Source organism: Cyrtonyx montezumae, unplaced genomic scaffold (genome assembly GCF_038088225.1).
Source record: "Cyrtonyx montezumae isolate F1298 unplaced genomic scaffold, pur_monq_1.0 scaffold_0, whole genome shotgun sequence".
NCBI classification, from domain to species: domain Eukaryota; kingdom Metazoa; phylum Chordata; class Aves; order Galliformes; family Odontophoridae; genus Cyrtonyx; species Cyrtonyx montezumae.
The window spans coordinates 48,180,637-48,208,487 of NW_027071824.1; the positions used below are offsets into that span (position 1 = coordinate 48,180,637).

The 27,851-nt window shown below is 37.6% G+C and overlaps 1 protein-coding gene across 1 annotated transcript in view; it reads right to left on the minus strand.

The window, feature by feature from the left end:
* Positions 1-27,851, minus strand: part of SLC35F1 (solute carrier family 35 member F1) — a 224,948-nt gene that overhangs the window by 89,947 nt on the left and 107,150 nt on the right. Inside the window, exon 2 of the mRNA XM_065734699.1 lies at positions 8,748-8,923. Within this exon, the coding sequence (XP_065590771.1) occupies positions 8,748-8,923 (176 nt within the window). The remainder of the gene's footprint in view (positions 1-8,747; positions 8,924-27,851) is intronic.

Below are 27,851 nucleotides of genomic sequence, written 5' to 3' on the forward strand. Positions count from 1 at the left end.
TGCAAAAATGCAACAGGAGTTTGAAAAAGCATGCTAATGACTAACAACTCAGCTGTTAGAAATAAAAATTAAAAACACAAGGCAGTGGAAAAACATGCAAGATATCTGTACCATTTTGCATGAGCAACGCATTTAGTTTTATCAGTAATTATATGGATTACAATGATACTAATGGATAGGGCAAAAGAGTAAATTACTAGTGTCATTATGGCTTAGTGTTTGGTAAGAACTGTAAAAATAAGTAGAAAGTTGAGCTTTTCCCCTACTAATGTTACTTTTTATTTCCTTGATTCAGAATGCCTTATAGTCCGTATTTTAAATAAGGCAGTTTACTTAGATCAAGTTCTACTCTTGTGAATGCAAGTTACCTGAAGTACTACGCACTCTTAACTTTGTTTTTGCCCCAGTGCCAACTTGCTAACAAACTAAAAATCCCATAAAGAGAAAAGGAGAGGTGGGCTATTTCCCATGTAAGAGATTAAGTAAGAGAAGTACACTGCACTTTCAAACCTTGAGAAAAGACAGGATCTTCAGAGAGACTTTGCTGCAAGTCTTACATACAGTTTACAACTGGGCTCCGCAAAGTGAGATGTTGCTGAGTCTCTGATTTAATGGAAACTTAAGAAGGCAATTCAATTCACTGCAGGGACTGCTTTGTTCTTTCATTATGATTCTTTTTTAATGAGAAAGACAATTGCAAGGATAAACTCTTTTTTTTTTTTTTACACTAATTAGATACCATTCTTGCAGAGCGGGACTTACGTCCTTCAGGCAATAGTTATCTTTTAACCACACTCAAATCTCTCATATGAACACTGGTGCTACGTGCACTGCATATGGATTCAGCTACCCTGGCTACTGCTTGAATTGATGCATGTTTAAAGATTCCATAAATCACAAGCAAATACTGATACTGCGTGAAATGGGAGAGACAACCCTTGCATTCTGCTTACAGCTGTAAGATCAAGGGTAGGCTATTTTATCAGAAACAATAACTTTTCTCATTGTAGCAAGAAGGGATAGTTGGCTTTGTAAATAGCACTTGAAATGTTTATGTATTAAGGGAGGGGGGGAAGTCAGATCCATACACAAACACTACAAAGGATAGTTACCCCTTAATTCTACAGAAAATAATGCTCTGCTTATGATTCAACACACACCGTTAAGAGAATTCATTATTTGACATACTGTAAGGCAGTCTTGGCTAGATAGGGAACTGCTTTATCTCCAGATAAAATAACCAAGAACCACTTACACTCGTGCACAACACTGTGAAGCTATGAGACAAGTTTCCAAGCTCAGTATGTGTCCCCTGCCATGGTACCTAAGCACCTGTAGGAATTTACTGTGCAATGCCTGGTTTTCTAAGTATCCAAAAAGTCCGTACTGTAATCTGTATCATCTGTGCCCCTATTTGGATCTGTGGTACAATATGAACACACTTCAGCTGAGATGGGAATACAAGTCAAGGAGCTGAGAAGCAGAAATGTGCAAATGGCACTTCCAAAGAGCCTCCTTAAGCCTGTCCACTCATGCCTCCAGAAACAAGGCTTCACTCCACAAACAGGTACCTATAGACTTCCCTGCAGATTAGCACTGTGCCTGAAAGTCTGGCACAGCTCCTAGAAAAGAGTGCAAGGAGCGAGCTTCACAGGCTCAGCAACAAAACCTAAACCTTGATCCAAAAAAATGCTTGCACATATCTTGTGGATTTTACCCAAGACTCAGATCTTGGTGCTGAAATCAACAAGAAAAGCATCACAGTGTAAAACACAACCCTGTGATCATTATTTGGATCCTGCTAAATCCCACTAGCAACCTGTGGTGTTGCAGCTGTAAAGCTAAATAGATGTGTTGCCTTCAATTTTATTGCATCTATGTCTTTATTTATGGACCTACTAGCATGGAGCTACCACATCTGGTTAGATGCTCCTGAACAGGAGGTTGCACATTTACCTCCAGGGTAAGACTGCCTTATTCTCAAGCAGCATATTCAATATAGATTTTGCCTCACAGCGATGAGGTAGCATCCTGATGCAAACATAGTCCATCACCTAGGACATCAGCCAGCCTAAAGCCTTGGCATCCCTTTTATGCTGGCTTCAAATAGCATCTGTAAGGCTTCCTCTTACAAAATAAGCATGAGTATTTGAATCATGATGCAAATCCAAATGTTGTTTCTATATGAAACTGGTTGAGGGCATAAGCTTGACAGCCAAAAACATGACAATCTGAACACCCTGACCTGAGCATTCTAACTACACAATAAAAATACACCAGGGATTTTGTTACAAGGAGAGGTATCCTTGGTTCACATGCAATCTTAGTATACATTCACACTGTGTAGATAATACCTCTAATTTCCTCATTTAGATCAAGAGGAAAGTAAGAGCTCTCCTTTGTTTTTTTCCTCTTGCATAAACCATCAGATAGGAAAAAGGAAGTGCTCAATGTCCTCTTAGAGGTTCTTCTGTCTTTCATGGCACAAAGAATATTTCTTTGAGCAGCAGAGCTATTTTGGAAGCAAACTGGACTCTGAATGAATCGTATCAGGAACCATAAGTTACTACTACCAACAGTGCTGCAGCATGGATAGGCCTGGTCTTCATTGCTTCGGGGGTCACCTTAAGTATGTTAGCGTTTACATCACTAAACCACAGCATACTGTGCTTTTGCTGAACTCCCGCCACATGCATCCTAAAGGAAAAGTACTTTTCAATCTTCAATCATGGGATACACATCTTATCCCAATAAACTGCAAGAAGATTAACAGAAAAGTGCATGCTTTTTAGCATGGGATTTGTACCATGTGTTTGGTTAGCTGGTGCCTGACCTAACCATTAGGTGACACAACTGAGAAATTAAACCACAGGAAATAAAAGCCTGAATTTTCTTCTGTGGCATTACCTGTCAACACCTATTCACTACATTTGGGGCCAGGATTCACTTCTGTAAGTGACTATTTATAACTTGCTAAACAGCTGGTAAAGCAAGACACACCTGATGAAAACTGACTCATCCCTGAGATGGCTGGTCCCCTGTGTGGGTGGAAAGCAGCAGCAAGGCTAAAGCAGAAAGCTTCTGCATGCTGGTTAGTGAAACAAGGCAGATGGCAATGAAAAACTGAGGGCAAACACCCAACTTCTTCATTAGGAGCAGCAAGACAAAAGACAGAAAAGTGAAATTTATTGTTTTTAAACCTGTCGTCTTATACTCAGTGTGGTCTACTGCTTTTTACTATGGCCAGGTGAGATGGGGCCCTGGGCAATCTGATCTACCACTTGATTTAGAGGTTGGCAACCCTACCCATTGCAGAGGGGTGGGAATTCAATCCTTGAGGTCTCTTCTAACCCAAGCCATTTTATGATTCCTATCAGCAGTGTTGAAATTGCATCTGTTTCTGTATTACGGTTGAAGAATGCACAAAGACTTCCATTTCCATAGTAAACATAGCCCACACAATCTGGAACCCTCTAAATAAAAGCCCAGAGTGATTAGGAGGAAGTACACTCCAGACTGCAAATCTCTGCAGGGAGAGGAGAATCTGCAATGATGCTCTGAGAATACCAAAGATCAGAACATCATTTTTCATCATCCCAAGCCACACTCACTGCAATGCTTCATTTTTACAATGCAGTCAGCTTGCCCCCTTGCAGCAGGTGGGCCAGGAGGAGCCTGGCCAGATTGACACTCATTTCCCTCAGGTTTCCAAGGGAAATGCAGTAATGTGTTTGCAATGCAGAGACTTGGTGTGACCTCACCATCATCTTGTATTTAGGAACTGAGGGCCACTTCTGTCACAAGCAGAGAGGATCATAAAGCAGTATGTCTACAGCTGTGAGGACTTGGTTCAACACTAAAGGCATCAACAAGCTCTTCATTCTACAGCAGAGGCACAAAGATGCTAAGGAACAGTGATGAAATGTTTGTTTAGGAAGACAGAGATTGATTTTGATTAGAAAATAAACAGGATGTCCCTTATTTCTGAAGGCATCTCTTTGAAAATGCTGACAGGATGGATGTCTTTCAGGAATACTTCTCACCTCAGTGGTACAACATAAATTACCTGAAGTACCCTATACCAAGATGGTTTGATCAGGTTAAATCACATACTTTGGTTTCTCAGATATATTCTCAAGAGTAGTCTACGAAAAAAAGTGTTAATATTGAAGGAATTATGATACATCCATCAAAGTTAACTATAATACTAGCTTTGAGATCATACAACATTGCTAGTGGAATCGAACTGAATGAAAATAAAGAGACATCCATTCTTCCTATCATTCAATAAAAAACTGACAACAACTGCAGTAAAAGAAACCAATGGCTATAAAGTGTCATATTTTCCTTCAAGTAGCCCATTTCAGTTATTCTGAGCAAGTGGAAAGGATGTTAGGGTCATATTTCTCCACATGTATCTAAATAAGGATAGATATCTGAACAGCAGATGAATCAGTAATTTACATACTATTGAGATACTAAGGTCATAAACAAGTCTAAGATAAAACTGCATAAAAAAATTTAATTCCAGTGACACGACTGCAATCCCTAATAGGGTTACAGGGCTCTGTATTTAACTTAAAGGTGCAGATTGGATCTGATTATTTGTCAAATCCAAGACATTACAGTTACTCTAGTGAAAGCCATGTTCACATTAACACACACTATAATCTTAGTCTAGAAGCAGAACTCACCCAGATATCAGAATTTCAAAAAAATCTATCCTGAATTAGCAAATTATTGGCAGCTCTCACAAGTGGTGGCCTGAAATTAAAGGAAGTTGTACTCTGGCATGCTACTCATGCAGAATTTGTCCCTTAAGGCTTTGCATTTCCCTTCAGAACACGACCTTACTGCTCCTCATCCCTTGTGTTTCAGGATAATAAAAAATAGCAGTTTTTTTTTTTTTTTTTTACAACACCTAGTAGATGTGTTTTCATTTGTAGCATATGTGAGCTGGCTTTTAGAAGTAATTTATTTTTGGTTGCAAGCTGCTGATGCTTGCACCCATGTTGACTGTTTGTAATTAACACCTTCTGGTCCACCATGGACCATTTCCCACTTACTGCTTTTTAAGGTGCTAAAACTAATCTCCACCAGTTCTATGTCACATAGCTTCATTTCACAGAAAGAAGGCTTTTCTTTCTGATAGCTGAGGCATCCCTTTTCCTCAGTTAGTAATAACATACAACCCAGAGGACTATCAGGTAGTGTTCTGACAAGGTTTCACTAAGCAGAATCCTCTGCTGACAAGGGGACTCAGTCGAGATAATACATGTTAAAGCCGCCTTCTCAACTCAGAAGCGTTAACATGGGCAAACACTGGGTTTGGCAGTAAAAACAATAGGCAGGAAAGGAATTCACCTCAAGTGGAAGAGCTGAGGATTTCCTTATTAGTGATGCAATATTTGGCTGATATCAAGTATATGAAACAATGATATTCACTGCCTGATAATGCTGTATAAGTGACAAACTTTATAGCAGTTTTCATTAAAAAAACTCCTTAAAATTATATGCAGACCTCAGCACACCAACACTGGTGTAGTAAAGAGTATCTGACTGGAAGTAATAGTGGGTACATATTTGTGGGTAAGTGGCTACCTGCTTCTGTGCACATCTATGTGTTCACTCCTCACTGTGAAGAGCCTCTGCAATAACATCTTAGGGAAACAATATATTCATCCTCAATTTACATATAACAATAAATTAAAATGAGCACAAGAATATCCAGAATAGAAAAAAATTGCTATAGAAGTTCAAGTTCACATATCTCAGAAAATTCGTTTTGAGTTCTACAAAGAATTAACTTTTTCTTTAGCCACCACAAATGACTGCTTCTTTGCAAGTACATTTCTGCAAAACCACAAAGGCTAGGAAAGCAAGCAAAGAGAAAGACAAAGGGATACAGTTATTTTTGACTATCAGTCACCTTAGGATGTTTTGATTCCTGAAGGAGAAAGAGAGTAACTTAAAAATCTTAAAGCTTGCACACAGAAGGAGAGCTGCACTTGATTAAAAAAAACAAACGAACACCTTCTGATGCTCCTGAAACTCAGAATAAAATCAGCCCATATATAAGTAATATAACTTCTGTGATTTCCACCTGCTAATGAAGCCAAATGTTTAGAGCTACTAGAAAAACTGCCTTAACAGACCAAACACAGATAATGAATTTGAGTAAATACACAAGCAAAAAGAACGTCAAGCTCAATCATTCGGCGTTATTAAATGCTGAGTAAATGAGTTGGCTGGACATTCCTCAGCCATTCAGCAAGAATGCTACAGTGAGTGCACAGACAGATTTTATTACTTCAGTAGCTAATTTTGTTCTAGATTTTTTTTTTGGACCCTACACCAAACTATTTTTATTTATTTATTTTTAATAGCTCTCTTTTGATAGCCCATTTACAAACTGTTCCTCTGGCACCCATTGTGGTTGCTCTGGTTGTTCATATACTCCATATTTAACTTCAGGCCTCTTCAATCATCATCTCCAACCAATCTCACCTGTCCAAAACATATTTCTGACCTTACACTAACACTTTCCCATTCACTTCCCAAAGCTACCTTACTGCAACTACAGAGCATGCCAACAAACTCTTTAATCAGTCACTACATTTACAAACTTAGAAAATTACTTATTAAAGTAGAATCTTAAGTACTTCTAAACATGTAAAACATAGCAATTGATGGTGTTATTGTAAACTAAATGTATATTAGGCATCACACTGCACTCTGAACAAATCCCTGTAATACATAGCAGATTCCTATCCAATACATCCTCCCACAGTTACATGTTTTTTAAAAAGAATATATATGTATATGTAATCTATTTAAAAACAGGGACTTGGCTTCCACAAAATCTATAACAGTCCAGAGGAGAACATTTTTGGGATAGAATTTGTGAACAGCTAGGCAATCCTACACTCAGAAGAACTATTTTTAAGCACAGTTCATTGAAAAGATGCTACTAATATACATTTTAAGCCTCTTGCAGAGAAAAGCACATGGTATTACATCCCCCTACACAACTTAAATTCCAGGACTGACACACTGCCTGAGCAACCGCCCCTTATGGGTTGGTTAACATTTCCTCAGCTGTATTTAAACCAGCTAACATTTCCTCAGCTGTATGAGTACTGTTACTTATTAAAAAGAGAGTCAACACATTGCAAATTCTGTAAAACATTAGCTGTAGGACATTCAAGCACTTTTTATTGTATTGCAGTGCTATATTCTTAACATTAATATTTTTTCCCCATGAGAAAAAAAGCCCTTGTTGTTCCAGAACACTTCAATACTTCTCAGCGTTGTATCGTGTTACTATACTGACTAGAGGACTTAAGCTTCAGAGTTGTTCCCATATCATAAAAAACCTAACATCAAAGAATGACCCAGAACTATTTGCTCCTATAGAAATGTGAGCTCCTCAACATGCTAACAGACATTCTGAAACCTAACACACGTTCCAGTCTCTTTCCTTAGCAGAGCCCTTCCCACCTTACATCAGGAGAGGACAATCAGGAAAACAAATGATATTTTCACTGTCTTATCTTGCTGCTGCTCACAGAGAAACAAAAACACTTCCGACAGGGCCTTGATGATACAAGAGAAAGCATTCACAAGTAGACCAACAGTCATATACAGAAAAATGAGTTGAACTCACCCAACTGGTGAAGGAGCTTCATTGACTATGCAACCCTCAATCTCACAAAGCAGCCTAGGTCCAAGAAACACTCCTCCCTCAGTGGCTAGCCCTTTATGAATCCAGAGCACCTCCACCCCAAGTCCACCCCTTCTGGTCATATGGGGAGCACAGGTGCAGTTTGCACCACACCCTTCCACCAGGTGCTCAATTATCAGTTCAAGCCCTGACTTAACAGCTCCCCTGCAGCTTCTAATCCAGGTGTTTTGTGAAGGTAAATAAATAAAACAATTAAGAAAAGATGAGTGGATGAGAAATGTACTTAAGCACATTCATCTCCCAAACCTTATCTAAACATGAAATCACAGAGAAGGAGGGGATGGACAGGAAAGGTACCAAAAACCTGTAATATGTATAGACTATTAAGCAGAGATTCATTTGGTATATGGTACCAAAATGCACTTAGATGCATTTATCATTTGGGGGCCAGATTGTTTACACAAGCTGTATCCCGGAGCAGCAGAAGGGCTGTAGAACTACTCTGCTCATCCAGCATCTCAGAGAGACAGCATCCCAAATTTGCTCCCTTTACCTCCTTCTTCCAAAACACTCCAAATTGGCTGCTAATAGTAGGTGAACCACTGAGTTGCTTTGATGAGCAAACTGGAACAAGCAAACTCTTCTTTGCTTGCTTCTGAGCTCTCCTTAACCTAAATAAGATGTAGAGCATACTAATACTTCCCAGTAAGACATGCAGGTAGATCTTAAACAAACCCTGAATGTGTTGCTGTGGTTCTACAGCATCAAGAAGAGCATTCCCAGAAAAATATTTAGGCTGTAAGAAGTACTGATGTTTCTTTTCTGAATATAGGTAGAAGCCCTAACCTTGAATTTAACCCTAAACCCAGATCATTCTTTGTCAATAAAGATTTAGGGCTTTTTTAGATAATCAAATGTGTTTTACTAGGCAACATAAATATGCTATCAATATTACTGTAATGTGTTTAAATCAAAGTTATGTATAATTCATTTATTGTTGCTCTGAAAAAGCTTCATCATCACCGTCTTACACAAAACATGAGTTTCAAAGATACACACTTACCTTGTCTGACAGCTAGTGTTGTTGTGTAGACCAAGAATAGAAGGATATAATTGAGGAAGCTCTGAAAAACAGGTGTGTTGGCATGGAAATCTTCTGACAAATACTTGCTTGTGAGTCCAATGCCACAGATAAGGAGCGAGAGTACCTGGCCAAGAGCCACAGACAGCAAGAGATCCCTAAAAGGAATGAGAAAAGCACAGACATAAAACACTGAGCTTCCTCGCTGTGCAGGAAATGCTTACCCTCCTCCAAGTACTTATGACTGACTTAACATCCCCTGCACACACTAGCTTTCATGCACATACTAAATAGCAATAGGTGGTAAATCTCTACCATTTAATTTCACACTTCTCTTTTCACAAAAGTTAAATGATAGTTATAAATTAAAGCAGAATCCTTATCAGTTATCATTTATAATACAGCACCCTTTTCATCAAGTGTTTTCCCTATCAGAAGGACCCAGGATACTCCTGAGCCCTTTGGCTAAGGCTGGAATTACTGCTCTTCAGGACCTAGTAGCCACCGAAAGAGCCACAAAGAAAGGATTCCCTCTAACATGAGAGGATATCAAGTTTCACCACCAGCACAAATTTACCGAGCAACTTCATTATCCTCATTTCATTTCCATTTCATTGTATAACCTGTTCCTTCCACCTACTGTGCAAATGCATATATTTTTCTTCTGCCTTTCTTACCTCTTACTTTCCTTTCTACTCCTGGAGGAAAATGTCTCATTGTGGTTCTTCAAAATGTATTTTTCACTTTGGCTTATTGTCTTAATCTGTTTTTCTCAAACTTTATCTCCAGTCTTTGCTGTTCTCTTATCTAATGTTCCCCATTCTCTCTCCCCACATCTCTGACAGCTTCTCCCTTTGTGTGTGTTCTGTCTTCCTATAATTTCCTCCTCCTTACTTTAGAAACTGCAGTATTTGAAAGCCAACTCTTTTATGGTACATATTCTTTTATAAATTTTCTTCAGTTTTCTCCACAATATCCTTTTGCCTTCCAAGTATCTATCTCATGTGTTCTTCTGCCAGAGCATCCTTAGCCAACTTCACGCCCAACTCAGCCCCCCAAAAACTCATTTTTTCAGTTTTTTTTTCTGTCCTAGGCTATCAACAGCACAGGAATATATGTATTTTTAAATTGTTCTTTTCCCAGACTTACTGCTTAACAGTACTTCTATGCTGATCAAGCCTGTTCCACAGCTATGCCTTGCAAAAGCACAAAATGTAGCAGCATGACACAAGAGAAATAAAAACAACTCCCAGGGAGTTCAAAAGGACATCAGAAGAGACTGTGTAATTTGAGAAATGCTGGCTGCTGCTGTCACTGTCACCAGTCCCTAGAAGAGACTGTAGGTCTCTGAGGAAACCAAGGAAGGGAAGAGGGAGATGGGAGAGGAACAACTGCGCGTATCTCATTTTGAACCTGCTGTGAAATAAAGAACATTAGGCAATCCTAAGGAAGTAAAGGAAAGAGGGGAGCTCTCTACTCAGCTGTAACAGTACTTCATGTGTGCTCTCTTCTACCAGCCAGTAAAATAGTATTGCTTCAAGCCTGCTTTGCTTTCCCTGACAGATTTCCCTGACCTCAGCTGTGTTTGGTGGCAGTGAGCATCTGTGCTCCAGCAACAACTTCCTTTGTAAACTCAAGTGTCAAGTTTGTTTCCCTTTTTCTCATAAACAATCCTCCCACTAATGTGTCTCAGTGTCAGTCATGGCATGATTCAACCAAGCAGATACCAGAAAGCACAAGAGTCTGGGCAGTTTTGTTCAGCTAACATACCTCACTGACAAACAGTCTGACACAGATAGTAAGAGAGAAAACTATACTCTGTTAAACCCTGTGTTTTGATAGGATGCTGCTGAATAAGTAGAAAATACAATTCCTCAACTACTGCCTCCACTTTTACATTAACCACTCTACTATGAAACATAACGGTATGAAACATAACGGTGTGAAACAGAACACTCAGCAGAGGTGTTATCTGAGACTAAGACATCAATGCTGTGAAAATAACAGATCCTTGGCTTCTGCTACTATGTACAAATCTGTTGATGGGGAGTAGGAAATTTGAATAGCAACTGCAATTTAAATTCACATGTAAGTCTTGTAAACATGTATGTCAGTCCTTTAAGCAGTTGGGTAGATTGTGTTTTTTATGTCTGTGTTCCACAGTGAAGGTTCATGCAGTACTGTCCTCTTGTCTACTATCCTTTTTGCGGTTTAATTTCAGAAATAAATTGAAAGTTTGTAAATCTGTATCTCTAAAGGTATTCCCTGTTTCATGGAGGATGCAGGTGATTATTTCCTGTCCTCTTTATCTCAGCCATTCCCATTAGCATGTATTGTATTACACCTATTGTGACACTACACCCATTCTGGATGGAAGTATCTTGGACCCTGCATAGATTTACAGAAAGCTAAATACATCCCCATCTAATCATTACAAAAAAGATTTTTCCTATAATGTATTCCTCACTCCAAATGGATTTGACTATTGGACACCACTTATCATTCCTTTTTTGGAAGTCTCAAAAATTCCACCCACTATTGCATTACTGAAATTGCAATGAAGACATAAGATAATTAGGAGTTTAGCAAAAGCAGACATGGAAAACACTCAAGGCTAAGAACCTGAACACCTCCTAGCTGATGAATAACTCCGTGGCTTGAGTTCACATGTAAGTAAAAGTTCTTTTCAACAGCAACAGAAATTTTTAAAATGACAGAATTTGTTTGTTGTGGAAGACTATAGAGGTAGTCCTGCAAAGTGAACTGCCTTCCAAAACATCAGCTACACAAATAACTTTGAATGCATATGTATTTTTTGCCTCTAGTTATTACACATACTTTGTGGGTTTTTTTTAATTATATAAGAAAACACATTCTGAAATTAAGGTGTAGTGTTCCTTCTCCATCCAGAACTTAGCAGGACATTTCACAGATGATATACAACATGCAAATACACATTTCTTCCTTTATTTTTTATCTCTTCAGAGGAGAATAAATTAGATATTTAAGCAGAACTATTCAAAGGCCCATAAAGTGTTCAGACTTCAAGTAAGAATGATCCATTTTATACCGTGCAGTTATTCCTGACACTCTTCATAACCACACTAATTCTCCTTCCATACCTAAAAGTAGGACCAATGCTGACATGAATAACATATAGAAGCACAGAAAATTTGGTACGCTCCTCTCCTCTCATCAGCATAGGTTGCAACTGATGTTAACCACTACTTGGGAAACAGGTGAAATGAATGTTAGAGAAACTGAATCACAAAATCAACAAAATGCTGATTGTTGCATTGGGTGAATGGAAGATAACTCACTGCCCTCCAATTAAAAAAGTAGAGATAAATGGCAGTTTACTGGTTTTAATCAATGGCAATGTCATACAGCAGAAATAAAGAATAATGTAATATTTTGATAACCTTAAAAACTAACATAACTAAAAACCAAATGAAATGTACAGAAAATGCATGATAGTGTTGTCTGTATTTCATTTTTCCTGACAGCGATGATCTAATAACTTCACTCTCATGACTTCAATACCTAGATAAGAATAATGATGTAGCCATTCTTTGGTAAGGAGAATGAATTAGCAAATGTTTTTAAAAAAAACAAAAACACTTTCAATGGCTGTAGAAAATCAACTACTTGCTTTAGGCAGAGGATAAAGCAAGTAACTCACTGCTGTCACCTCTGGCACTGACTAGGCAGTATATTTCTTTATTCTAAGTGCTGAAATAGCCAGCATGGTATATAACCAACATATCTGTATCAGTTTTCCCTGTCAGGTTTTGATTCTCTTCAACACTTGTGGACTGGCACAAAGAGGATGATATCTTCCCTAGGCTTTTGGTCTGCCACACTGGCTTCAGCAGTAATTTTTTTCAGTGGGGAAGTAACATTCACTACAAACAGAGCACAAACAAAGACTGTCACTACAAAAAGTTTCATAGATTTGAGGTTTTTTACCTGTTAGAGCCCAATTTCTCATGAGTTGAGTGTTCATTCCTGCTAGGATCAACAGTGTCATCTCAAGCCAGGTTAAAGCAGGAGATCTTCAGCTTAGTGCTGCTCTGATCTTGTGAACTCATGACACTAGCTTACTAATACAGAGCAAATAGAAGACGTTATTCTCCCATAACATACTACTTTAAGACCCATTTATTATTATTATTATTATTATTATTATTATTATTATTATTATTGTTGTTGTTTTTGTTCTTCTGCTGCTGTTGTTGTTGTTATTATTATTATTATTGTTTTTGCTGGCACTTGCATTAAAATCCTGTACTGGAAGCAAACAAATTTATTTTGGTGTAGTCACTCTTACTAGTTAATGTCTAATGTTTGCAACTGAGTTGGATGTGTATTCTGAAAGGTCAGAATTGCTTCTAAACTTCCAGACGTCACACTGTTAGGCATCTATTGTTCGTGTTTTATGATATACTAAAGAGACTAAACAATGCTTATTTATAGCTTCTTCAGAAATAGTGCCAAAAGATGAAGCATCATCTTTGCATTGGGAGCCATTTAATTCTGTTAAATGCTCGGGCTGGTAGCTGTCGTGTGTCATTCTTGCTCCTCCAAGCATATGGAATTTTCTGTCAGCTTAGTTGAGTTTCTCTGAGTTTATCATACACGATAACAACATAAACCTCTGAAGGCAGATGTTCTTGTATCAAAGCAACTCCAAAGCTCATGTTTGGTTCCTAGCACATGCACACTGGCATGAAACAAAGTACTAAACACATCTTCAGGTTCTCCAGTAATTATTTTTCAAAAGGTTAGAACATTTAGCTTTGACTACTAGTCTACTTCCTTGTCCTCCCCAAAATATTAAAACACCATTTACAACACAAATCAATGCAGTGCAACATTCAGAATGGCCCAAAGAACCATAGCTGCCAAATGCTGGATGAATCAGTGACATGTAAAAGGTGAATAAATGATATAAATGTTTGAGACTGTTCTATTCTGACGCTAATTCTTGTTTTAAATCCGACAGTTTCCATGTTTGATTTCTTTTTTTAAGTTAATTGCTTTTCCTCCTCCCTTTTGTACTTTATTTGGTCTCTTTCCACTGATAGTTTCCCATTGCATCAGTTAAAGATGCAGTAAAGAACAGTGCCTATCAGTACTTCTAATCTCTAGTATGAGGTGTGCTGATCTGTCAGCATGCCACAGACTCCAGCAGATGAGAGATTAGCAGTTTATTTCCTGAGCTGAGATTTCACTAGACAAATCCATCTGTACAGACTGTTCTATAGTGCTGATAGAGCAGGCCTGCAGGCAGGACGACACCTTCTGCGCGATGATAATGGCTGCTATACACAGTTATCTTTCCAAATGTTCCAAGCATATATTTAAAAAAAGTAAAAACAGACACACTTCATTCATGGCTGTTATGTTATAGCTAAACTGACGATGTCTGTCACAGCACTACAATCTTGCCAGGCTTCGTCACTTCAGTGCATTCTAGTATGTTTATATAAAAGCACATAAGAAGATACAGCAAGGTCTTAAGAACTTTTACATTGATTAAAAGTGTGTGGAGTTTACACACCTATGAGAATCAGGTCAAATTTACTTAAGCATTTAAAGTTGAATATGGAATCTCAAACATGGACTAATAGAAATGTTGCCACACATTTCTACAGATAACAGTGGAAAAGCACATGTCAAAAACTCACACACCAAAACCCCCAGGGTCCAACTATTTTTGTGGCAGAAACCCCCTGCACTTGAATTGATGCTTACCTAATAAGGCCACAGACTTTGCTTCCATGTTCTGCTGTCTGCACTTAATGCACACAGACAACTTGCAAAATAATAAGTAAAAAGATTTTCTAAAACCTTTTTCAAGACAATCTTTTGAGTCCTCACTGAAAGTTAAAGCTTTGCATTTTCTAATGCTTGAGACCTATTTGTCCTTCATTTCTCTGATCATACTTAGAGAACACAATTCTCCACTGATCTTGCACAGAAACATTTTTTTTCCCCATCATTCTGAAATGTCTATTACATGGGGGAAAAATCCTACACATTGGCAAAAGCAAATTTACTTTTCTCTCTGCCTCTTAGTAAGGAAAGAACTGAAGCAAGTATCTTCAATTACTCTATTAAACATCTGGATGAAGCTTTCTCAAAATTTACGGAAGAAGCCACAATAATCTGTAGCAAAGTGTTCATAGTACCAAAAAGTAAACAAAGTCCCCACATATATTCTGATTATAACACTATTAACACATATAACACATTCATTTTATTAGTCAACTACTACTATAATGTATATTCTCCATGAACATACTGAATGATGTCTTAAGGAAATGCAGTAGTCTTGAAGATCTCCACAAAATTAATTTTCTATTTCTAGTAGAGAAGAACAAATCAGTCTAAAATATTTTCAGAACATAGGCATAAAGCAAAACCGAAGAGTGAAACACCAAAGCATGAATCCCAGCTAAAATCACAAGCTGAATTAGAATATGAATAAGTCTAATATTAGCCTACAAACCAGAGAGTGAAACCTATGCAAGAACAAGTCTATCCATCACTTAATTCCTACTGAGTCATTATTTGGAAATCTTCAGTTGCATTTAAATGATGTGAAGGCTGTATACTTGATCTCAGTACAAAGGGTGAATTTTATAGCTGGTTAGTTGCAAAGTACTTCCAGCTCCCACAGATGCTCAAAAGAAATGCAGATTCTATGCAGTGTCTTGAGAGGATTAGCTCTTTATTTTCTGAATGTGAACACTTTAATCTCTTTACAAGAGGACAGCACTGTGGTCTCCATGCAGCTCAAATCTTCAGCCTGGTCTGAAAAACTCCAGGCTTTGAAAACCTAGGCCTTTTTGTTTTTAATGAAGAAAAGCCAGCAGAGGAGTAAAATGCTAAGACAAGTTCAAAATTCAGTCTTTTCCACTGTCTTAAAGTCTTTATGCCTTACACTGGGGAGAGGAAGAGAATTCTGTGCCTGGCTGTCACCACCTTCCCACCACTCCATCTCCCCACCTTCTCCTTACTCGCATTACAACTCTGGACAGTGAGAATGATATTTTATGGTTACTTTCTTCAGTGCAGTGCAGTTCCATATTGAAAAGTATTGTGTTTCCGCATTCCTAGCCATCCACTACAATCCTATAACACCACTATCTTAAATGGGCTCCAAGAGAGGGAAGTAGGACTGTTTCTTCCTTCAGTGGCACCAATGAGAGGGCTATAGAGACGGTAAGGCATGGATAGACAAAGAGAGTCTCAGCATGAAGCTGAAGCTTATGTAGAGGTCCAAGGACAGCCAAGAGGAGCAGAGAATGACTGGCCAGATCTGGGCATATGGACAGGACTTCCCAAGGGCTGGAGAAGCCAAAGCAGCTACAAAGATAACTGGAAAAATACATTGGGCAAGAGGACAGTTGTGCACATTTTTTATTCTTTACCTTTTTGCTTTCCTAGCTTAATTTGTTCCCAGATTTACTTGCATTTTTTCTCCATTTTAAACCACTCTTTTCTATTTTATATAACTCAGCTTGAATGTTCGAGCATATTCACTAAAAGTCTAGGTGCATCCACCTCAAAACAGCAGTTGACTCAGGCTCTGCTTCTTGTAAGTGAGAGCTAGAGGGGCTGGCACAGATTCCTGAGTTCTGATAGAAAGAAAGCAGAATCATATATTCAGCAAGTCTCACAAGTCTCTGGTGCAGCTGCTTAAGATGAGATCCTACCTAATACATTTCCTGAATCTTATGTATTTCCTACTATAGCGAATCTTGAAAATCCATTCCATGTATTGTAAGATTTTACACAAGTTCACAAACACCTGTGCTCACAACTGCATGTGTTTTACAGTTCTTTTAATAACAAAGGAATTAAAATGTTTTAAAACTATTCTTATAAAGCTTACATACACATTTAATATTTTAGGAATACATTGCTGACACAATCTGTTGCAGTGACTGAAAGTGCAAACAAGGGACTTCTTATTTTTATTTTTTAATAAAATATGCATTTAATAACAACAAAGTGCAGACATAAGATTTCCAGGCTGTTATCTTGATGGAGCTCAGTGATAAATCATTACAGACAAATCTGAGTGTAGTAGTTTTTCTTCATGCAACTTGTTAATAGTCAGCTTCATCCTACCAATGAGATGATAAAGAATGAAAAAGCAAGTATTTCCTCAAAACATGACTAGAGCTGCCTTCAAACCAGCAGTGTTCTAGTGCTTTTTCAACTACAAATCACAGCAGGACTTAGAAGATCACAGCCTTCTTCCCTTGAAAAACTGAAGGTCCCTCCATATGATTTTAGCAATGTCCCAGTCTAGGCAGTACAAAATAAACAAAATATCTCAAGCTCTCTGATGTAATCAGAAATATAACTACAGATGACCGTGCAAGAAAATAATTCTATTATTTTGGCAAATACACAGACTGAAGCTAACTGCAACCTATAAACTTCTACTAATTGCCACATATACTCTAGAACTACTTGAAATTCTAGATCTAAAAATGTGATGTAGATTGGAATAATAAAAGACAAAATTAACTTTCTACACAAAAGGTGAAAAAAAAATAGTTACAAACACTAATTGAGGAGTGCAACACTTTTAAAAAAGTAGCTCTTCTTCCATAGTCTTCCAGAAATTCAAATGTTAGATTTCCAATTTTAGGAATGGAATCTGGGAATCCTATATGGATTAAGATAAGATGTAATTTCTCAGAGTAGATCATTTGAAACATGAGAGCGCCTGAAAATACTACGTTTCAGCCTTTGAAAGCTAGTTGGAGTCATTGGGCTGCTAGAAAAACTTGATTGCCATTATTTTTATAATTTGGGAATAAAGTTCAAAAATAAATAGATTTTTTATGAGACATATTTCCTCTTACTCTGTTTCAAACGTATGGGTTTGAGCTTTCAGATGTTAGAGGAAATTGGGAAGTGGAAGGACTGACAGCTCGCAGAGAAAACAAAGTTCTCTGTCAAGTTTTATTAGCTCACCTTACTTGCAGTGGTTTTTATGCCTAAGGCACAGGACATTATACATACAGTGATGAATATTTTTAGATAATACGAGCAGCAGTTTTAAAAGTTGCTGTTCAGCAAAGATCATCATTAGCTCCTAGTTTTCTCAGAGGAGCTCATAGCCCACAGTAATAGTCTGGGATGATTCCAACTTCAAGAAAAATAGCTCACTAGTGTCCACTTCTTATTGCTCTCTTGCTATTACTGTACAATGCTAATACAGTTTAAACTGATGGGGTTTATGGACTAAGTCTTACAGCTACTGAGAGACAGTTGATAAAGCAGCAGGTAAAAAGCATTACAGTTCCTGCTGTACCCAGCCACCAATAAGCTAGTCTTGATTGAGTGCTTTGATTGCAAACAAGTTCAAATGACTCAAGATTCCCCAGATGACAAATGCCAGTGTAACTTAATTCATTGTTGTCAAAAACAAGAAGTAAAACCTTAGGAAATCAGGTGGAGTTGCTACAGAATTCTATAAACTTAAGTCAGTATGATGGTGTCATAACAGATGATGTCAGTTTATTTCTGATGCTCCTCAAAATTGCAACAGTTATTCATAAATTTTTGGCCTTGTGAAATGTGAAACTATTGAGGACTGATTGTGTATCTACAATTCAGCGCTTTATTTCTCAAAAATAAATAAATAAATAAAATGGTTAAAAAAATAACAGCTATGAGTATTGAAAATGCAAAGATACATCTACAAAGGTGGAAGCTGGATTTTGGAGAACTAGAACTACCAGTTCAGCTATTATAAGTTCTAGATTTTTTTTTTTAAATTTTTCAGCACATCTCCAAACTGCAGACATTAAATAACAATGACTTCATTCCAGAAAGCATCTAATATACAATGGAAATATAGGATTGAAAAAATGATGATTTGGTCTTTGCAAGGTCTTGGTTAAAATTATGCATACTTAATTTTTCAGAGCACAACTATTCAATTTTTTTCAGTTTTACTGGAAGTTATCAGTAGCATTTCGGATAACACTGAGACATGGAAAAGATGAAAAATCCCTGCTTCAGTACAAGTACACACATGAAGCTTCCATAAACCTAAATCTTCTTTATCATGAATTCCAACTATCATCTACATGCTTAGTACAAGTAAAATAAATCGTAATAAAAATGCTCTTACATTCATCCCTGAAAACTGGCCCCTTAACTGCATCACTGATACTGAAAGGTGAAAAATACATTAGCAATTCACTGAAGACAGCAGTAAGCTGCTGCACACTTTCCCAAATCTCCATATACTTCAAAGTAGAGATGCCTGTAGCTCATTCTGACTGACTTTTTGAGGCCCTGACCTTCTTTTGGTATTTCCCATCTGTGAGTTGGTATTGCTGCTGCCTCCCTTTGCAGTCCCTCAAGCAGTGGCAGTGCTCAAAGTTGCTTGCTCATGGATATTACAACAAATGCAAGGACATTAAAATTTCATGGGTTTTTTTTTTTTTTTTTTTTCCCCAGCAGTTCTTTAATGCATGAAGGACAGGATTTTTCCCTTTTGGGCAAATGTCCTCTTCTGCACTTTACTTGCCTGTTAAGCCCACATACTTATTTTCATGGCAGCACAACTTCATCACTAAGTATGAACTGAAAATGCCCCATCAGATACATCTAATCTGGTGGTAGAAATCTGGGAATTCAAGTTCCTCAGAACAAGCAGACCTTCAAAGCCACTTAGGCAAACACTTTAAGGGTTAGGTTGTTTCAAAAAGCTGGATACCTCCTTCTGGGCAAGAAGCTTGTGCTCCAGCTCCAAAAGGACTGCTGAGGCACATCACTCCCTAGAGCGAATGCCAATTTTAGTAGGTAACTACCCCAGAGCTACAGAAATGCTGGATTTCAGTAGGCTGCACCCTTCCTGGCCCAGCTGATTTTCCTTACTGGGGAAGTAGGGCACTTCACTCAAGCTTACAAATTCTGCCCTAAGAGTTATCACATTAAAAAAAAAAAAAAAAAAGCTTAAAAATCTCAACATCATCTTCTCTAAATCCTTCTGTAGATCTGGGGAAGTCTATATTTTAGAAGGGACTGACTGTTGGTGCAGGACTTGAAAGGTGCTGAATCCTCTTCTGTGCTATGGTTCTTTCTAAAAACAAAGTTCCTTTAGGGAGTTTCAAGCTGGGTGTCCGGAGCTGATAGAGCCGTAACCCACAGATGCTTTCACTCTGCCTTTCTACTTCTGTGATTCCACAGGCCTCCAAGAAAAGAAGTAAATGATGAAAGGTGTCACCATAAATTCATTTTTCTCAAAGGAAAATGGAGTGCAGATACTTCTCCCATTCCTTGCTTTTACTGTTTACTCACTACACAGGAGTGACAGCCATCACACAGCCAAAACTACCTGGGAGGTCCAAACTTAGGCATCTGCATTTAGATTTCTATTCCATACAATTCAAAAAGGAAAAAAAAAAAGATATTTAAAGCAGAAGTTAATGTTGGAGAAAAATCACCTCCTCCTAAATGAGAAGACAAGCTATTTACAACACAGTCTTCTCCATTTGTAAGCATGAGTAAAATAGTTCTGGTTTACTGCTCCACCCCCAGGCTCCAAGAAAAATGTCTTCTATTCTTTTCAATTCAGTGCAACAGCATAACAGCCTCTGTCAGCAATGCACATTTATTGCAGACCTGACACAAAATGATGGAACAGGATCAGTTGAAAAAATGTAAGGGCACTGATTCAATTATTGCTGCTTTTAATATAGTTTAAAATTGTAAGGTGTTTGTAATAGAGAAAAAAATGAAAGCGTTCTGGGAAGCATTAACCTGACAATTTTTTGAGGGTCAGCACAGAGAAACTTGTGGCCTACAGGATCCTGTTGTGGTGCCAAATGTACCACCAAAGCCAGTGATGACCTAAAGGATGAGAATGATGACTCAAAGTAAAATGAAGCCTGTGAAGAAAAATGAGCTATAAGGTCCTGTTGTGGGAGATAAATGAGGTCTGAAATTCTGGCAGAGTACCTATCTGCCCATTCTCACTGCTTCCTAGACTACTTTACAATGTCTCCACGATATTAGCATCACCTTTTGGATGTACAACATAAGAAAACATCACCAATCATTTTCAGTAGATACTTTTATGAAGATATATATTTGCTTTTTTTTGTCATCAAGCAGTGGAGCAGTGCAGAGGAGATGATGGGGCTGTAAACAGGCCACAGCGTGTGGGTGACACAACACCTTTTCACACACTGGGTAATGGCAGACCAAAACAATCTCCTGAGCTAGCAGAAAATTGACCAGAATCAAAGTCCAGCTACAGTACCATTTTCTGCTGATTCAGGAATGTGTTTGGGCCTGACACTGTGGACTAGAAACCAGTTTGCATGAGCTCCCTTATGAGTTTCTTGTAACTTGGGGTATTCTGTGATTCTATAATTCAGGGCAGAGGCCCTCTGAAGAAGCTCATCTCTATGAAGCCAGCCTAGGAGGATGTCTTCCAGTCATGGGCACATCCCCAAAGCTAAGGCTTCTCAGAACCTGAATGAACTGCATCCAGCAACGCAACCTCCCACACACACAGCTTTCCTTCAGCAGACAACCTCTGGCCTGGCAAGCTATATATAAGCATGGTCACAACCTTCATCTAACAAGTCTATTATATTTCCCCTCCCATAACAGTTTGGATTTGAGATTGGTGTGAGGAGAACAGAGGCCAGGCTGACATTTGAAATGAAACGTGTGAGGGAAAAATCAAGAATTAAATCATTTTCTGTCCACTCATGGCATTTGAGATACTCTGAACTAGAGTTCTACATAGCTAGTGATACAAAAATACATGATACAAGTAGCACTATTAGCATTACAAAAAGCATTTCTGAGCTATTCAATAGCAATTCCTACCCAAAAAATCACCTGTATGAAAGAGGACTGCTGGGCAGCTGTTACAACTGAAGAATGAAATCCCAACCTTAACTCTGAATTTCCTTGCCTTTCTGAATTAAGTTAGCCATTAAATAGGATTTCACTGTAACAATATGCATTTCATCTTCCATTGTTTTTTTCTTTTTTTTTTCCTAATAAAAATAATAGAAACAGGGAGAAAGCAGAAATTCTCTCCTAAGCTGCATAATTGAATCAACTTTCATATCTATCATGTACAGCACAGATACTGATTTAAGGAATTATATTCCTACAGGCCATATTTTGACACAAATGGTAGCGTCTGACACATTATTATGGAGCAACATGCATCAGGTAATTTATGTTTGGAGTGGATTACCTTATAAGGACCATATAGAATTTTAAAGGAACTACATTATTTGAAGACAAAAAAATAAAGTAGCTTTTCAAGTCAGTCATTAGTTTTCTTACAGATTAAACTAGAATGTAACTCAACTGCAGTTAAATTACTCTGCGTAGGTCAAATGTTTTTGTTTATAAAGCCCAAATTGAACACATGGACTGGAACTGGACAATTGTGACTCATCTGGGTGATCACCTTTGGTGAACCAAAGCAGAGATGGTCTCACTATGACTTCGTAGAGGGCTTTCCTTAAAGCTACTGTATTGATGCCTTTGTTCTCTCCCCTGAAATATGTCTGCTGATCAAAAAACATCACTGTGCCTGCCCAAGCAAGAGCAGGGAAATTCAGAAGTCTGGAAAACTCATGAGGCTTGTGCAATATAGTCAATATGATTTACCCATCAGGATGTTGTTCTGCTTTTTCAGACTCTGTTTTACAAAAAGAACAGTCTTCTTGGAAAAACAGAAAGGACATCACAGATGACCGCAGCTGAAAAAAAAACATCTTTACCCAAGAAAGTTTGGCAGTGTAATGACCTTTAAGATGTTTAGCTTTAGATTAAATTACTGAAGACAAAAAATTTTAATAATTATTTTTATTATTTATTATGATTGTTTTACTGTTGCTCACTAAATCCAAGTGCCTGAGCAGACACCAGAGAACTTCTGAAGGAAAGTTATCTGAACAAATCTGTGTCAGTCAATGAGAACATTTTGGCATCACTGGCCATCAGATCAGGTCACGTCTCTGTTATCGCTTCCTCAATGCATGCATCTTTGAATGTAAATGTAGGTAGTATATGGCCCTTCAAACATCAGAGTAATCTGAGATTCAGATACTGGTTTTGTATTCTTTTCTAAGTTGTTGGAGAACATCACAGTTCACCAGTGTGTACTGCATAGCAATGCGATATACAGAATATCATCATTATTCAATTAAGGTGTACATATAAATGTTTTCATGCTCAGCTAATATGATTATGTATTCTCCGGCTTACTTAAGAGATATCATGGGACCAGATGATCGACATTAATCTTGTAATTAATTGCATGTTTGCACTTAATTTCTGTGCTTTTATTATTTAGTACCTGTGTCAACCACTTAATTTGCCTGCAAATCATTTTCTTATATAATATTAATGAAACACACTATAGCAAAATTCATCAAACTGTGAAAATCAGAGACTAGCAAAATGCATTATATCATCAATTTATCCTCTTCTAATTTAAAATAGTTTGAGAGCTCTAGCTTCAGTACCTTTTTTGGCAGAACAGACTGTGTTTCCTCATAATAAGAGATGAGAATTAAAAATCCCACTTACAATGTGGAACAAAATGCTTACTGGAATCTAAACTTCACTTCCTTCCTCAAACAAGACCAAGAAGAAATAATAACAGTAACATTCATTTCAACACAAACATTGAACAAAGGTCAATGTTTTTACAACTGTACATACAACACTGAGCAAATGAAGATCATAATAACACAGTAAGAAACACAATAACCAACATACAGATTTGTCTGCACAACATGCTCAAAACAATTCAAGTTCAAATATGAAGATGGGACTTCTTGGGGCTCTGGGGGGCTGCTGACTGAGCACAGGAAAAGATCAAATCAGTGAGGAGCATCAAATTAATTGTTTTCAAATTTGGGTTAGTTTAATGATAGTTCAGGGCATTCCTGGACAACCTGCTTGTGAAGGTGAACAGCTGTGTTTTGGGAAGAATATTTGGAAATGAGAATGGCTGGGAATTTGCACTGTTGTGAGCAGGAGAAGAAATTGACAAAATCAGAATAGTCTAGCTACAGGATTCTGGGGAGAGGAAATCTTCCTGTGAACGTGTAGGAACAAACACTTCTGAGACTCACACAATGACAGGAGCAAAGAAGTCTAATCTTGAGACACCACTGCCTGTGATTGATGCTAGGAATTAGAAGTGAGGTCAAGTTTTAAAAAACTACAAACACAAGCAAGACCAGAGAGAAAAAATAACACCCGTAGTTCAGCCTAAACTATGTGATATAAACTATGGAACTTAGTTCAAAGATCAGGAAAAGCAGGCAGAGATCTTTTGCTGAAGGACTTTCTCCACAGTGTTTGTTCTCAGCACTACCATAGAACTACTGCCAATATCAAGTTGCACCAGGTGAGATTTAGATATCAAGAAGGTACCAGAAAGATACGAGGAAGAATTCATTTATAGAAAGGGTGGTTAGGTACTGGGGTGAGCTGTCCAGGGAAGTGGTGGAGTCACCATCCCTACAGGTATTCAAGGGACATGTGGAGGTGGTGCTTAGGGACATGGTTAAGGGGTGAACCTGATGATCGTATAATGGTTGGTTGAGGGCTGGACTTGATCTTAAGTGTCTTTTCCAACCTAAAAGATTCTGTGGTTCTATCTTCAGCTCTCTCTGCATCAATTTACCCTCCAGATATGACTGTTGTGTCTGTTCAGGTCATAAAATCTCAGAGAAAAGACTAGCATCATATATTAAGACAGCACTTTCCTACTATGTGAATGGGAATTGTTGAATCATGGCCTGAACTACTGATTGATCACCTGAGGCAAGCACTGAGTCAGCTGCAGGGCCACAGGTGAAGGTAATGTACCTATGTGATTGGAAGGGGTGGAGTCTGACTCCACCTCTCCTAGACCCCATTTAAGGGCTGACCACCACCAGGGAAGGATCTCTTGTTGGAGATCCCTCCTGTGTGGAGTCATTGGTGAGCCTCAACCATTGTAAAAGGTGAGCCACCCTTTACTTACCAGTAGTCTGTGTACCATCCGTATGAAGCCTTATGGCAATATACCATCCTCCATGGAAGAATTCCATCCTTTCAAATTATCCACCCTATGCTATGTAGTAAGCAGAATAGGAACTGGGAGGTGGTAAAGTAATTTCCTCAAGAAAATTCTGTGGAAGGAACCTCTCCTAAATTCTTGTGAGCAAGACTTTCTTGCTCCTTAAAGTACAATATATTGACTTTTTGTAGTTTATTTTTCACAGTTTTCTTGAAACTGTCAAAGACTAACTTCTCGTTTCCATTTTAAGTGAACCTTGTACTCTGTGATGGCTTTTGGTTCTCTGTAATGAAAATGCTTTCATTGCCCAGTTACATTGACGTTCAGTTTCCTAAAGTATTGTGATTTCCTTCTTCTAAGATTCTACTGACAGAGCTTAGGTTGAATTTCATTTTCCCTTCTCCTGACTGAAGAAATAGTTCTCACTGGATGAAACTCATCAGACATTTAAAAATGATGCCCATTCAGTGCTACTTACTATTTAGTAAACACTTTTCTCTTCTTCCTCCTTCTAATGTTTCAGGCCAGAAATTGAATGTAATTCCAAATGTGTGTTTTAAAAGCTTTACCTTGGTGAACTTGTCAACTGCAGAAAATTAAACTATACATGTGGCCTATACACATGCAGCTTTACAGGCAAACTTTTTTCTTACAGATGTGCAGTTTCTGAGATAAAAATGTGACTTGAAGGAGAAATTTACGTTGATAAAATTCAGTGATATCATGTCCAATCTCAGTATAGGTCAACTTGGAGCTGTTTCTATTTCTTAATTCAATTGAAAAAGGATGAAGAGATACCCAAATACTTTAAAGGCAATTCTTGAAAGCCTCAACAACCGAACATTATCATTTATAATTGAAAATTCCATGGAGATAATGATACTCTGGAAATCTGAATTAAGTGTTTCATTATTGAGCTAAAAAAATCAGGTGTAATTTCATACCCAACATACACAAGATTCACAATCAGAGAAGAAACTCACAGAGAACAAGCTTTTAACACATCAGCTAACTCCATACCTAGCACAGGAGGTAACATTTTCATATTTCTATATCTCAGTAGGTTTCCACTGACCACCTACTAATGATTTATCTCAGGTACTCCACCTGTACTTACAACTTTCAATGTCCAATGTAATATTTAGACTGAAAATAGCATTTCAGAAGAGTAAATTGTCACAGCAAAGATGTAGATAAGACAAAAAAAACCTCAAAGTTATTTTTAAATTATTTTTACACAATTACTGTTTACTGCTTCCCTGGGAAGTTTATCATATGACTGTTTTAATTATTATTTTTTTCAGGAAAACTTTTGTTTCGTTTCTAGTATTTCGATAGTTTCACATTGAACAACTAACTTGAAGAGCACAGGATATTTACAAAAAATATATAGCTTATTAATTTTCTTGCCATGGTATTAAAATTAAAATGGAAACAGCCCATTCATGCACTCTAACCCTGGGTATATAACAGACCAAAACACTCTACTCAGTAACTCCAGAATGAAAATTAGTACTTTCTGTAGAAAAATCTCTTTGAGAAAAATATCCAGTTTTGTTAGACTTCAGGGCATAGAACTTCTTAATTAAGATTTTTGGGAAATGATTACTTGGACTTTATTTCTAGCCTGAACTGTTATGGCTTCAACTTTCTACCGCCATAGTATATTATGTTTTTTTTGTCAGAGATCACGCACACGCAAATGTTAAAACAGGAAAGAGAACCTATCAGTGAACTTTGAGTTTAGCTGAAAAATGGGAAAATATGATTCCAAGTACATTGAAAGGAAATCAGCTTCAAATTTCTTTAAGAGAAATGAGGCAGACCATGTAACCAATTGTACCTGTCATCAGCTAAACTTCCCCTGGTGGGGAAGCTACCCCAGAACATTTTTTTATGCAAACAAAGGTTTTTCCTGTGAAGCTGTCTGTTACAATTACAGCTCAGATGTAGTAGAAGAAAATTCAAACAAAGATAATTACTGTAGGTACTTATTTAAACTTGTTGTTGTTTGCAGTTGAGTAGTTTGAGCTTTATGCATGTTCCAACAAAAGAACACAGATACAACAGGCTAAAATGTTTGCAGGGATCTACATGACCATTTAGTTTGACCTGCAGCATAAACCTGCAGCATAATATAAGCCATGAGACTTCTCAGAGTTAATACCCGTTTGAAACAGTACGTATTTCATAAAGGCATTCAATATTGTCCTAAAAATGTCCAGCAATGAATAGTCTTGAGAACTTGCTCCATAGGTAAATTATCTCATTATTATTAATAATCTGTATCTATTACTTCTAGGATGAATTTGTCCAGCACCAACTTTCATTATACAACTGTTTTCTATTGTTCTGTTAGCAACTTTTGCTAAGCCTATGCAAAATTCAGTCAGTGTGACCCTGTAGTCTTTATTTAAACAAAAATAAGATGCCAAGTTTCTTCAGCCTTTCATTAAATAGCATTCTTTCTTTCACTTCTTTTGTGGCTTTTCTTCTGAATTTCACTAGTTTATCACTATTCTTTGATCTTGAACTGAACAGGATACAGAGTTCCAAAACCAGTCAAATCATAACCAGAATAAGCAGTAATGTTGCCCAAACCTTCAAAATTTCCTTCTTCACATTCTAAAAAATTTACTATCTCTTTTGTACCACACATTAACAACACTGAGAGCTCCTCTGGATGCAGGTAGTACTGCCTGACTGATTTACAAGTATCCTCCTTCTGCTCCAAATCTTCCTTAATATTGAAACAGAAAGTATTTCATTGTTGTTATATAATACATCATCTTTCTCAGAGTCCTTCTACTTTTCTGATTTCATGCTTGAAACAAAATACACAAGTTCATCCCTGCCCCAAAGGCAGCATGAACAACAAACCCCAACCACAGCAATATCAGTTCTTCACTCTGCCTCTTTTCTCATTTCCTACAGTCCTTAGATATTGTTGCACATAAATTCCCATTTCCTTTTTTTCATAGCTTAAATATTTA